General features: G+C 38.2%; 1 protein-coding gene across 1 annotated transcript in view; it reads left to right on the top strand.

Moving 5' to 3' along the window:
• Positions 1 to 3,385: 3,385 nt before the first annotated feature.
• Positions 3,386 to 15,050, top strand: part of ZMAT1 (zinc finger matrin-type 1) — a 45,700-nt gene continuing 34,035 nt past the window's right edge. Inside the window, exon 1 of the mRNA XM_049644103.1 lies at positions 3,386 to 3,673. Within this exon, the coding sequence (XP_049500060.1) occupies positions 3,397 to 3,673 (277 nt within the window). The 5' untranslated portion in view covers positions 3,386 to 3,396. The remainder of the gene's footprint in view (positions 3,674 to 15,050) is intronic.

Genomic DNA, 15,050 nt, shown 5'->3' with positions numbered 1-15,050 from the left:
AGCGTTTGGGTGCAAACTTGAGGAAGAATGCTAAAGCCACCACAGAAATTCATGTTTGATATCTTTTGGAATGCATATAAATAATGGGTTTTATCCCTATTTTATTTTGTTTTTTAATATAAACTTTAGTTAGCACACAATGCCATATTGGTTTCAGGAGCAGAATTCAGTGATTCATTACCTACATACAACACCCAGTGCTCATCAAAACAAAAGCCCACCTTTATACCCGTCACCTATCTAGCCCATCTCCCACCCATAACCCTCCCTCAACCCTCAGTTTGTTCTCTATTGTTAAAGAGTCTCTTGTGGTTTGTTTTCCTCTCTTCTCTTTTGTCTCCCCCCTTACCATATGTTCATCTGGTTTGTTTTTTAAATTTGACATATGAGTGAAATCACATGGTATTTGTCTTTCTCTGATTGACTTATCTCACTTAGCATAATACATTCTAGCTCCAACCACTTCATTGAAAATTGCACGGTTTCATTCTCTTTGATGGCTGAGTAATATTCCAGTGTGTGTGTGTGTGTGTGTGTGTGTGTGTGTGTGTGTATACTATATATCTTTTATATCCATTCATCAGTAGATGGACATTTGGGCTCTCTCCATAATTTGGCTATTATTGATAATACTACTATAAACTTTAGGGTGCGTGTACCCCTTCAAATCTGTGTTTTTTAATCATTTGGGTAAATACCTAATAGTACAATTGCTGTATCATGGGGTAGTTCTATTTTTAGTTTTTTGAAAAACCTCCATTCCTTCTCCAGAGGGGGTGCCTGTGTGGCTCAGTTGGTTAAGCATCTGACTCCTGATCTCAGCTCACGTCTTGATCTCAGCTTTGTCAGTTCAAACTCTGCATTGGGCTCCATGGTGGGCATGGAGCCTACTTAAAAATAAATATTTAATTAATTAATTAACTAATTAACTAAATAGAAACCTTTGAGGGAGAAGTAGGAGGACTCGTGGCTTTTCTCATCCCACTCTATTTTTAAATGTCATGCAAATGTGTATCACTGGTAGGACCTAAACCATATACAGATCTCGCTGGCCAAGAAACCTAAGAAATGTAATTGATGGGCTTCCAGCTTCTGCAACACAGGGGAGTGCATAGAAGTGCTAGCTGACAATATCTGGAAACATCCTCTGAGTTCTATTCTTCTAAACTTTCTGATTTTTTAAAACACCAGATTTCCTATATTAAATATTCTGTTTATTTTTTAATTTTTTTTAATGTTTATTTATTTTTGAGACAGGGAGAGACAGCATGAACGGGGGAGGGTCAGAGAGAGAGGCATACACAGAATCTAAAACAGGCTCCAGGCTCTGAGCCATCAGCCCAGAGCCCAACGCGGGGCTCGAACTCACGGACTGCGAGATCATGACCTGAGCTGAAGTCGGATGCTTAACTGACTGAGCCACCCAGGCGCCCCTAAATCTTCTGTTTAAAATACCTAGTGCAGTTTCTCTTTTGCTGTCTAAATCCTGAGTTATGTACACTCCTCAGAGATTCTGACTGAATAGTTCTTATAGAAGTGGACTGTGATCCATATTTTGAGAAGTAATGTTTTTGAGGGATTTCCTCCCCCCTACACACAGTATTGGAAGGAATAAAATTACACCCCCTCTTTATCCTTACCTTGTCCTATTGGCTATTTCAGTGGAACATTTCTTGTGTGTAATCTATCCAGTAATTTCTTTGGTAAGTAAACATTGCACTAACTTCCAGAAGAACAGGATAGAAAATTAGAGAAATAATCCAACAACTCAGGTAATCTTGGGTAAATTACTGAACCACAAAAACAACAAAGATATGTTCCTAAGAGCCCAGCATCCCAAGTCTCCAAATTTGCTATTCAGCTCCAACCAGTTGTTTCCAGTCAGGAATGTACAGCCAATACTACCAAATTTTCAAATGATTTTGAGAGATTTTTTTTGGGGGGGGGTATGAAATGACCTTTTCAAATACTGACAAGGAAGTAAATAAACAAAACATATCTGTGGGCCAGACCTAGGGACTTAAGGATCTAGCCCTAGGAACAACTAGTTTGTGACCTTGGCCATAGGACTAGAGCATGTGCTAGAGCATGAGGATTCAAAATGAAAAATGAAAAATTCAAAAATGAAACAAACTGTATTTTGTATCAAAATGGTCCCAAGCTATGGAGAAGAGAGGCACACAATACACATATGCACAAGATATGGGTGCATCACAGAGGAGGGTGGAATTAAGTCGAAGTTGGACAGAACAGGTCACTGGAGGAAGTGATGTATTATTATCTGGGTTTCAAAGAGTGTGTAAGAGCCCCTAATGTGGGGAAAGTGCATTTCAGGAAGAGGGAGCAATACATACAACATTGCATAATGAAATGACAGTCTTCATAGGAATCTGTAAGAAATTTAATATTGCTGAACCATAAAATAAGAGTGGTGAGGTAGGGGCAAGTGGAAGGGATTGAGATCAGAAGAAGGAAGACCCATAGATCAGAGGCCTTACTTCTAATGAGAGGTAATGAAGACTTGAAATTGGGAAATGGAAGTGAGACTGGAAAGGAGAGCATACACAAGCGAAAGTTTTGCACAGATGCACCAGGACACATATCCATCAACAGGGAAATGAATGGGATATTGCACAGCACTCAAAGTGAATGAACTACATCTACATGGATGAATTTTAGAAACAAATCATTTAGCGAAAGAAACAAGTCCCAAATTACTACATAGAAACAGATACAAAGTGCTGTGAAATTTGAAAACAAAACTAAAAAACATTGTTTAGGCATGCATGTATGTGATAAGAATATATGTAAAAAGATCATGGTAATAAACATAAATCAAGATAATGGTTTCTTCAGCAGGGCAGTTTGGGGAAAATGTTGAGATTTAAATTATCAGTGATATTCTAGTTCTTTGGCTGGGTACCAGATTCACAGGTTTCTACTGAACGAAAATGTCATGAACGAAATGTCATGATTACGTACTCTGCTTATTTCTGCTCTTTGTACTTAGGGCTATGAGAATTAGCATTTTGTAGGTGGAATCAATTGGTGTCCAGTCATTTTGTTTTTTACCTTAAATTGGTTTTAAATCAGTTCCTCTAAGGGAAGAGGCCTCACTATGTGAGGCCCACGTGCTTTTACATCCCGCTCTTTTTACCCTTTGCCCTTGGCCCTGCTTCCCCTCCAAAGGGAAGAGGATGACGCCAAGCAGTTGGTGAAGGGGGAGGGGCAGCCCGTGGATCTAAAGTGTTCCCATTGGTGTGGAGAAGGAGCGAGAACGAGGCTCCAGCTGTAGCGTGGAAAAGAGGGGCGAAGGGGGCGGGGCTAAGCGGGAGGCGGGGCTAAAAGAGCTTAACGGGAGCGAGGCGCAAGTGCAATTGTCCGCGCTTCGCTGCGATGGCGGCGGCGCCGAGCACAGTCACACTGCTGGCGGCGGAGTCTTCCCCTCAGGAAGCTACCGTCCCTGCCGCCTCCTCCTCCTACACCGCCTGCGCGGCGGCGGCGGCAGTGGCGGCAGTGATTGTGCCTGCCTCCTCAGCCACCTCCACCCCTGCCAGCCCGCCTGCCGGTGGCTGTGGCGACGGCGGCGGCGGCTTTGGCGGCTCCACTATGGCGGCGGCGGGGAGGGGGGGCAGTAGTTTTAAAGTAGACACCCGCCCTTGCCTCAGAGAAGGTGAGTTCCCGTCCCGGGGTGTGGGGGCGGCCCCATCTCCTTCGCTGCCTCTCCAGCCCGTCCGCGATCCGACTGGGCGCGGTTCACCACCGCCCCACCCCCCCCCCACCTGCTGTGGCGCAGTAAAGGCCAAGCTCGCCCCGCCCCGCCGTAGTAGCCCCGAGTGTGCAAGACGGACCGAAGCAGAGAGGGTCTTCCCTACTTCTCCCCACACCCCCGAAAAGGATGCGGGGGGGTCCCCAGGAAAAGGAGCTGCAGGTATTCACAAAGCAGGAGTTTGAAGGGAAGAAAAATACCACTTAGTTTCTCTCCCAACCAGGGCGCCTTAGTATGCTCTATAAAGTTGAGGTGTGATTTGGTAGAAGGGAGACAAGGTAGAGGTGCTGTGGAACTGGAGGGTCAGGGAAAGGGAAGGGGGACTGATGGAGAAAGGGGGCAGAGATAAAAGAGAAAACGCTGAAGAAATAAGAGGGGGGAAACCCCCTTTGGTGAAATTCAGCATCCTGCAGTGTAGAAACTTTGAATAGGATATTTAGAGAGGAGATTAGGAATTTGGGGAGGTTAGAGTGTATACATGAGCTTTAAAGTAGGAGCTGTTAGATTTTAGGGTCATAGGGTCCGATGGAGGGGGTTGTGCTAAGAAGAGAGTAAAGGAAGTGTGGGAGAAGCACAGATTTCAGATACCACATTGGAGAGTTTTCTTTGGCTATTTGAGGGTGTGACCTTGTAGAGCAAGGTTTAGGGACCCATCTTTGAGATGGTTTTGATTTTAATAAGTGCTGTTGTACCTACCAACACATACTACTCCTAACATAAAAAGGAGATTTCTTGACTATTTCAGTATAAATGCTATTTAGTTCACACAAATACTATATAGTAGTAAACAGCAAACTGTAAAATTTGCCATTGAGATGCATTTTAAAGCAGTGTTTGGAAATGCTTCTTAGGTAGTAGAGACCAATTCCACTACAGAAGATCTCAGTAAAGCATTTTTCCATCGTAAATTTTGTAATTAATTTCCATTATTTGTGTGTTACCTTATGTGCTAACTTGCCTCCAAAGTGAACGACGTGGGCACCAAAATGGAGTTTAAGTTCCTTTTCCTTAGAACACCCCATTAAAATTAGCCCATAAAAATGATTTTCTCTTCACATTCTTAAGTGATATATCCCTGTGTGCTATTTATTACCTTTCACACCTTTCACTTTGGGGGAATGGCAAAGCAGTAAAAAAATCCTTTACAATATTTGTCATAGACACATGACATAAATGCCACTTACTAAATATGGAAGTTAGAAATACACTGTGATATGGTGATGTCTTTGTATTTATTAACTCTCTTACTGAAGGCAACCTTGGAAAGATTCTACTGTCTTCAGTCAGCCTGGATTTGTACAGTTGTTTCGGGATGAAAATATGAAACCTGGATTTTTTTTTTGTTTGTTTCTGTACCAAACTTTCTGTGTAACCGGAAAGAACGAGAGAACAGTTTTATAGGTGGTCAAGATCACAATTCAGTCTGGCTCTCATGGCCTTTTCACAGTAAGGTTTAGGACCAGTGTCTCATGCAGCAAATGGCTTTTTGCCTGTCTCTGTGACTGGATTGGTTATAGTATTTTTTAATTTATGCAGGTATTAATGGCTTTAAGAGGTATAAATTCATAATGTAGCAACCATACCCTGTCTACACTATTACTAACTGACAAAACGAGGAGAGCTCTAGCATAGAAGTCTGGTGCAGTGAACTTAGGTTCTGTTGTTTATCCATTAGATTTTGTGACCCTGAACAGATCACAAACTTCCTGGGTTTGGGTTTTGACATTTCTGAAATAGAGGTATTGAACCAGCCAGACTCTTAAGATTGATTTCTGGTCTGACAGTATGAGCCATGATTTTGCAGTTCTGCATTGATACATACTCTTAATGACATTTCCATGGCTGCGCACTAGAACAGTAATTCATAAGCCATAAGAAACTTTGACCGTAGTTACCACTTGACATTCAGTGAGTAATTAAATCTGTGTTGTTAGTGTTGAGACAATTTACTAAGCTATGAAAAAAACAAATATAATTGCTACCTAAAAATTATCTCTTACTATTTCATTTTAGGTAAATATCCTTAATTACATGTTCACTCCAAACCAAAACGTTTACCTTTCCACTTAACGAAAGATAAATATGTAATATAGTACACTGTCCAAAGCACTATTACATCGTAAAATATTTTTGTTTGGATATTTCTAAAGACTATAAATGGTTGCCATTTATAAGATACTGGATAAAAGAGAAGAGAGAAAAATGTTTCTTGATGGTGTGCCAGTATCTTTTGCTTTTTTTTTTTTTTTTAAACCCTGGTTAGGAGATTACTCTAAAAGGTGACAAAGAATTGTCAAGATTCCAGTTGTTATAAGTATACTCCAGATAGAACCATTAAAAGTCGTTTAATAAAGCATTTGGTGATCTTTTTTCAACTATAGTCAACACTCCTAAGGATCTCATCTGTCTTGGGGTTGGTAATGAGCAAATGACAGTGGAGATTAAAAATTGCCAAGCAGGGAAGATTAGAAGTTTCAAAAGTTACAACTGGGAAATTGGGCAATAAACTTAAAAACAAAACAACAAACAAAACAAATGCCAGGTGAATGGATATGACAAAACATACCTGCCTAGAATTCATGGTAAAGGGAGTCATGAGATTTTGTAGGACACTTCATGTTTAATGGCTCAAAAAAGGAATTTTCACCCAATATTGATGTTCCAATGTTATCATAGTAAACATCAAAACAAAAATAAAAACCCTCTTGTTTGTTTACCTCTTCATTTAAAAAAATAAATTATTAAGTGAATTCTGTTTTAAATTGGAGGACATGCTGTCTTTTTATTTAGTTAATAATCCATTTGTACAGTAATTACCTAACAATTACCTTTGTCTCCATATTATTCAGTGAAGTTTCAAGTCCATCATAAGAAAACCTAGTTAATGGCCTTTCCTTCATTTATTGGAGAATTGTTTATTGAACTCCTGTGTGTGTGTCACTATGCTCAGTGATGAGGATACAGTTGAATTAGACACAGCTGTATTAAAGAACTCTAGATTAAAGAAGTCAATAGTATTGCTTGATAGTGAAATTATAAAATGAATAAATAAATAATTGGGGAAAATGCAATCTTAAATATCATTTGTCAGACTCTTAAACTATCAGGGCCCTCCCATTGTTTATTATAAATCTGCATTCTACCCATGGTGTCTTATATATTATAGGTACACTAAAACACATTATAAATCTAATGTTGGTATCTAGGAAGGAATAATTAGCAAACTGTTAGAATTAACATTTATTCTTTGCATTTGTTAGGGTAGGAATGTCTGGAGAGAGGTTAATGACCACTTGTTAGTTTCTGATCTTCTGTCTCTATGTGTCTTTAGGTGTCAATATGTGAAAATATTGACTGAGCCTGCCCCTTCATGTATTAATCACATATTTGTTTGGATATGAACCTTGATTCTTTTCCATGTGAAACCAATCTTGGAGATCCATTCACATTTACTAACCTATTGGAATGAATGGCATGGTGACTTTCTGATGCAATGTAGCTGTCATGAGATCAAGTAAATTAGTGGATTTACACAGGACTTGAATTCAGTTTGTAACTTCACAAGCAGGCAGGACTCCGGAGCTAACTAGCCACAGAGTGCTTATAATTATGAAGGTCATATATTTCGTTTAAAGACAAAGTAAATATTAAACTTATAACTACTATTCCCAGTTATTTTATTAATTACATTGCATTTTGTAATTATTAATATGTTATAGGAAATCCTTCATTATTTTTTATTGTGAGAATCTGTGTAAAACACCCAAAACTTGCTAAACTTATAGGTCAGGTACTAATCTTATAAACTGAGAAAATAAAGATACTAGATAGCATTATAACTGTGTGTTCATAATGCTTACAGGTACACATCTGCACTTCTAGCACAAATAATATTTCTGAAAACTCCTTAAATGGATTGTGACATTTAGGGGAAACAGTGTTAAAATACCTTGGCAAGGTTAACATGGTCCATTTTCCACTATAACTTAGTGTTGAGCTCTGTTCATCTTTCCTTTATATGAATGGTATTAAAAGATCACAAAGGTCGGAGCTCCTGGGTGGCTCAGTTGGTTAAGCGTCCAATTTGGGCTCAGGTCATGATCTCACAGCTTGTGGGTTCTAGCCCCGCGTCAGGCTGTGTGCTGACATCTTAGAGCCTGGAGCCTGCTTAGGATTCTGTGTCTCCCTTTATCTCTGCCCCTCTCTCTCTCTTAAAAATAAATAAAATGTTTTAAAAAGTTTAAAAAATTGCAAAGGTCAAGTCAGCTATTTAAAAAATTCTTTTAAATCAAGAACGCTTGAGGGAGGCTATCTCAAAAGGTGCAGTCATGGAGAATAAAGCACGTATGCTCTTTGCAGAATTAAAATGATGATTTCTTGGATTTATTAATAGCTGACTTTAAATCTGTGACTGAGTTTTATATTATTGCAGCCAACTCTTTTGAGTTTTTCATTCTTGTCACTTTATTAAAATAGTATGCAAAGACATGAGAAAATTAAATATGGCCTTTTGTAGCAACGTGGATGGAACTGGAAAGTGCTATGCTAAGTGAAATAAGTCATACAAAGAAAGACAGATACCATATGTTTTCACTCTTATGTGGATCCTGAGAAACTTAACAGAAGACCATGGGGGAGGGGAAGGAAAAAAGAAAAAGAGAGGGAGACAACAAAACCATAAGAGACTCTTAAAAACTGAGAATAAATTGAGGGTTGATGGGGGGTGGGAGGGAGGGGAGGGTGGGTGATGGGTATTGAGGAGGGCACCTGTTGGGATGAGCACTAGATGTTGTATGGAAACCAATTTGACAATAAATTTCATATTTAAAAAATAGGATGCAAAGAGTTTTTTACAATGTTAGATTTTTTTTTTGCATCAAGATCAGTTGGACTATGTAATTCCCACCTCAACAAAGCATTAAAGCAGTTAATAGCTAGTTATTGCCATAAACATCTGATGGGTTATCTTGAGGAATAAATTTGGTGTTTGGTACAACTAAATCTAATTGTCATGCAAGTAAGATTCATTTTATGAAATGTAGCCATTTATAGAGTGATCTAATTTTAATAAGCTTAAATTTATCAGGGTAACCAAGTAACATTTAATTCTAGTGAAAGCAAAGTTCTCTTACTTAGAACTGAAGGATGTTATAATTTTCCTTTCCTCAGAGATCCTGTGTGGTTTTTAATTTCATTAGCAAGGGTGGACCAAATTGTAGGCATAGACTCATCATTTTTGTCTGACTCAAGCCATAATTGTTTTTCTTTTATCACAAAAATGTATTTCATCCTAAGTTGTCTGGTGTTATCTAGTAGTATTAGGAAAAAGTTTCAAATAGGATAATTTTGATTTCACACTCAATTGCACTTTTGTATACAGAGGTTAATGGTATTTTATAAAACTTTAGCATAATAATGCAGCTATTTGGAGTAGACACAATCCAACAATGGGCTCCACGAAAATGAGTTTCTAGGAAGTAAATCCTCTTTGCTTTTTATATCATCAAAGGTAGGTACTCTGGAACAAGCTAAATTGAATATTTTTATATCAACATGGGGGATTTTAATCCATAGAATGTGAATTATTCATCCTTACATTTGTGTTTCACTTACTTAAAAACATCTCTCAGCTATTACTAATGCCTCTCCTCAAACTTCTGGAACTTTTTCATAGTCCAAATCTACCTGAATCTAGAATCATATATTTTAAATTTTAGCTTTCCCAATCCTTTATTTCCTATAATCTCTCTGGGCCTTAGCTTCCTTATTTTGAAATGAGGACATTAGACTAAATCAGCTATAAACTAGAGGCAGTTTTGCCCCACAAGGGATATGTGTTAATGTCTGGAGATATTTTTTGGTTTTGACAACTGGAAAATGCTGCCAATTTCTAGTTGGTAGAGGCTGGGGGATGCTGCTAAATGTCTTACAGTGAATGGAACAACCCCTCATAACAATGAATTATCTGGCCTAAAGTGACAGTAGTGCCAAGAGTGAGAAATGTTGGACTAGATTATCTCTAAAATTACTCTGATCTGAAATAAACTGACTATATATAATACTAAGTAAAAATTTCAGCTTCTGCATTAGTAAACGAGCATATTTTATCAAGTGACTTTGTGTGCCGAACATTTTTTTAAAATTTTTGTTTCATTTATTATTCACCACATCCTGGGAGAGACAGTATATTTATTTACTTTTTAGATGAAAAAACTGGCTCCAAGTGGTTAAATAATTTGCTGAAGGGTATATAGTTAGAGATCGAGATGGGATTTGGATATGTTTGACCAACTCAAAAGCTTATTTTTTTTCCCTACTACCCAGTATTATAGGTCATAGTTTTTCGCCCCATTCCAAATTATTACGAAAGCTTTGCTTTCTCAAGTCATGTAAACACTTCTTGTAGGAAGGAAATAAAAAGACTAAACACTTTCACTAATAGAAATTTAGTTGATTCTCTCACTAAAGGCTAAAGTCATGTATAAATATAGTAAAATTGTAAGAGCACCAAATACATGAACTTTCTTCTCAGATCCTGTTTATAATTTGTCACAAAACCATTCTTTGATTTAAAATAACCCTCATGGGGCGCCTGGGTGGCGCAGTCGGTTAAGCGTCCGACTTCAGCCAGGTCACGATCTCGCGGTCCGTGAGTTCGAGCCCCGCGTCAGGCTCTGGGCTGATGGCTCGGAGCCTGGAGCCTGTTTCGATTCTGTGTCTCCCTCTCTCTCTGCCCCTCCCCCGTTCATGCTCTGTCTCTCGCTGTCCCAAAAATAAATAAAAAACGTTGAAAAAAAAATTTAAAAAATAAATAAATAAATAAAATAACCCTCATAATTGTTATTCAAGAGAGGATCACTTACGTTATAGTAGCAAAACAAAGGTTTATTACTTACGCATTTTCCTCTGAGTGATGGGTTGACTCTGCAGGGGAACTCCCCTTCAGGGAGAAGAAGGTGCTTTTGTCTATTATTTTAACACTTTCAGTATTTTGTTTCTTATTAAACTGCCATTTTAAGCATTTTTAAGTGTGCAACTCAGTGCCATTAGGTACATCCACATTGTTAGGCAACCTTCACCCCTGCCCATCTCCAGAAATCTTTCATCATCCCAAACTAGAACTCTGTACCTGTAGGTTATAGTTTTGTTATATGACCATCTTTCTCCAATCTAAAGAACTTTATGAGGTGTCTAATTTCTGTAAAATAACATATTTATAAGCTATGCTTAATTTTTTAACAGTTGGCAACCTGAAGAAGTGTACCATTTATTGTGACCACAGCATTGCAAAGCAGTTTTACTCTCTTACACTTTGAATATATATTTTTTTTAATTTTTTTCAACGTTTTTTATTTATTTTTGGGACAGAGAGAGACAGAGCATGAACTGGGGAGGGGCAGAGAGAGAGGGAGACACAGAATCGGAAACAGGCTCCAGGCTCCGAGCCATCAGCCCAGAGCCTGACGCGGGGCTCGAACTCACGGACCGCGAGATTGTGACCTGGCTGAAGTCGGACGCTTAACCGACTGCGCCACCCAGGCGCCCCTACACTTTGAATATAAATGGAGCCATGCATTAAACATTGGTTTTATCTTTTCCATATCCTGTCGGTTTAAGCCTTTACTCCTTTATCAGCCTTAGGTTCTCTTCCCATTTTGAACTTAGTTTTTGATAGTACTTTCTTATTCCTCATGGCTTTTTTTTTTAATTTTTTTAACCTTTATTTATTTTTGAGACAGAGAGAGACAGAGCATGAATGGGGGAGGGTCAGAGAGAGGAAGACACAGAATCTGAAACAGGCTCCGGGCTCTGAGCTGGCAGCACAGAGCCCGATGCGGGGCTCGAACTCATGGACTGTGAGATCATGACCTGAGCTGAATGAAGTCAGACGCTTCACTGACTGAGCCACCCAGGCGCCCTCCTCATGGCTTTTTTTAATGTTAAAACACAAAGAAATGTTATCAGCATGAGAAGCTTCTGTATGTTTCAAAGACAGTATATCCCAGTCCATATTTGAGAGCACAGCATTGTATCATTAAGATCTCGCTATCAAGCTACCTAAACCAGGCTTTGATTCTGAGTATAAAATCTTGTTCCCCTATCCATATATTTTTTCCAAGTTTATGATGGCATAAAATCCAAATATGTCAGGTAATAAAGAACAAGTGAGAAGTACTATGCTAGGAATATTAGAACAACATGTCTATGATTAACTGGGAGGGATTTAAGTTCCCATGTTCAAAACTTTATTTGCTGCAGATGAGGGATGAAATCACACATCACAGCATTTAATTTTGTCATTTGATATTCGAATGTGTAATCTATGTTTTTAGCCATAGCTTTCCTAACTTATAACTAAATGAGATTGAAAGATGCAGGACCATTTGCCATGAATTTGTTGTATTCATTGTCAGGAAAGAAAACTGAGCCACTTATACCTATATTATAACAAAAATAATACTATAATTTGCTTAAAGCAATTTGACATTAGCTATGATGACTAAAACATTATATTTGGTAATAGAAATTCTGTGTATGTTTTTACAAAGAAATACTTTGGAGAGAACCAATTTTAGGGTTAGGACAAAGATAAGGAAATGCAGATAATGGAGGAGTAGGGGGAAAATATTAGGACCTTTTGAATTTTTAGGCCCTAAACTCTGTATAACTATGTAGCTGTTTAAAACTTCAAATCATCTTTTGTGTTTCCTGATAGACTTCTTATTTGGAAGCAGCTAAGATATTTGGACCCTTCTATAAAAATACCACCAAAATTTTGCTTCTCTCTGTATTTCTCTCTAAAATATAACATTTTTTTTTTTGGTGACTATCAACCCATATATGGTCAAGTACAAGAGAAACTTTAGAAATAGAAATCTGAAAGGTGGAATATGTTATTAATCATAAGCTAGTTAATAGCAGGGTAAAGACTGTCATGCAGTCTCTCTCATTCTGGTGCTTTTTAAAACTCTTACTGCTTTTGGAATTAAGAATCGGTGTGAAGCCCATATTTAACAACCAACCAATAAAAATATATTTGTTTCAAATTCTAAACAGTTTATGAAGAGAAAAGATGTGAAGAGAGTACAAAGAAGAAAAAAGAAAAAGGGGGAGATACAAATTGCCGAGTTTCTTCAGGTATTCATTCCTACCAGAACCAGTTCAAAAGACCCAGTTTTTTGTGAGAATACTTAACTTTAGTTCCTGGTATTCATTCCTACCAGAACCAGTTCAAAAGACCCAGTTTTTTGTGAGAATACTTAACTTTAGTTCCTGGCATATAGTGAGTACACAATAAGCATTAGTTCCTGTTCCAGTCATCTTCTTCACAGCCAACATCATTTGTTCACATGACTCCTAATTTAACATCTACTCCCTGATGTTTGCCTGCCTTCTAGGTCTTCCACCTAAGACAGGCTGAAAAACATCTGCACTATCTATAACCAGTTACCTCTCCCACTTTCAGAATTTGCTATAGACCATTTACTTCTGAGAGTCCAAAAATCATGTCTCAAAAGTGGGGATAGGGATAGAGCAGGGTCCAAAGGAACATTTATTTAGCATCTCTTGTGAAGTAGACCTGCATTTCTCATATATGCCAGACCTAGAGAGGAAGTTTCTCATCTAAGCTTTGGCCTTTTTAAAAACTAACTCTCCGGGATATCTTGGGCAGACTTAGATTGGAATCCTGGCTCTGATGCTTCCTGTGTAACTTTGGACAAATTGCTTGACCTTTCCAGGCCTCAGGTATTACCTTTAGAAAGTAGAGATCATCACATTCATATCAAATTTAGGGGAAATGCAGTTTGAAGAGAACTTGACAGTGTGGGATGCCCTCTGAAAAATAATATCCCATCATGTATAATTGTTGTCAGTAAGAAGCCACCTTCTACAAACCTCTTGTCTATAGATTCAGGATCTGAAAAGATCTTGAGAGGCCAGAATTATTGGTAGAATCTAACAAAGGAAACTCAAATGAGACAACTCTAAGTGTATATTGGGTCCGGTTGGGGATCCATAAAAATTTCTATCTATATAACTATGTCCTGGAGTGACAGTTTAACAGCTCCAGGTGAAAAAGAAGCTTGTATTTTTTTCTAAATTTTTTAATGCTTACTTATTTTTGAGAGAGAAAGAGAGACAGATTGAGAGTAAGGGAGGGGCAGAGAGAGAGGGAGACAGAATCGGAAGCAGGCTCCAGGCTTTGAGCTGTCAGCGCGGAGCCTGATGTGGGGTTCAAACCCACGAACTGTGAGATCATGACCTGAGCAGAAGTCAGATGCTTAACTGACTCTGCCACCCGGGTGCCCCAAGAAGCTTGTATCTTTTAAATTTTTTTCTTAAAACAATTATCTTTATTCAAGTTAAGCACAAATTTATTATCATTGTGGGGATGGCTTATTTTTATTTTATTTTTTACTTAAATTTTAGTGAACATTCAGTATAATATTGGTTTCAGGAGTAGAATTGTTATTCATCATTTACATACAACACCCAGTAGAAGCTTGTGTTTTACAAAAGTTAGCCTGTCATGAGTCAATAGTATGATGTGCCCACCAAAAAAATTGGTGAGGCTATCTTAGGCTATATTAATAGAAGAGAAATATTCAAAACAGAGAGGTGAATATACTTAACACTACTGAACTCTACACTTAAAAATGGTTACAGTGGTAAGTTTTATATTATGCATTTTTACTACAATAAAAAAATTAGGTGATGATCTCATTTTACTATTTTGTTATTGTGACCCCATTAGGGTGATTGTGCTTATGTTACACTTTATGAATTGCAGGGATTTAGGTAAACAGTGAGAGCACTGGACATTCAGCTGGATGACAGAGCTGGGATCAGTTCACTAAAAGGCTAAGGCGGGGAGCAATAAAGATGTAATGGTTCTACTAAAATATTTGAGGATTGCCATTTTAGAAGAGGGATTATATTTACCATGCCTTCAAGGAATAGAACCACGACTAGTAGAAGCACTAAGACAGCATGGTCTGAGTCTGATCCCTGGATGAATGTTGGAACAGTTTCACCTGTGAACTTGTAAAAAACTGTACATTCTTGGTCCCCAACCCCAGAACAACTGTATAAGAAGTTTGGGGATGGGACCCCAAAATTAATCTTTTAACAGGCTTTCCAGATGATGCTGATGCACACTAAAGTTTGAGACCCCTACTCTCCAGGAAAACAAATTTCCATTCAACGAAAAAACACATGAAAATTTGGCTAGCAGCGATTCTCAACCTTCACTGTGCAACAGAATCACCTGGGAAACTTT

The sequence above is a fragment of the Panthera uncia genome, chromosome X, assembly GCF_023721935.1.
Source record: "Panthera uncia isolate 11264 chromosome X, Puncia_PCG_1.0, whole genome shotgun sequence".
Taxonomy (NCBI): Eukaryota; Metazoa; Chordata; class Mammalia; order Carnivora; family Felidae; genus Panthera; species Panthera uncia.
This window is presented reverse-complemented; position numbering and strand designations above follow the sequence as displayed.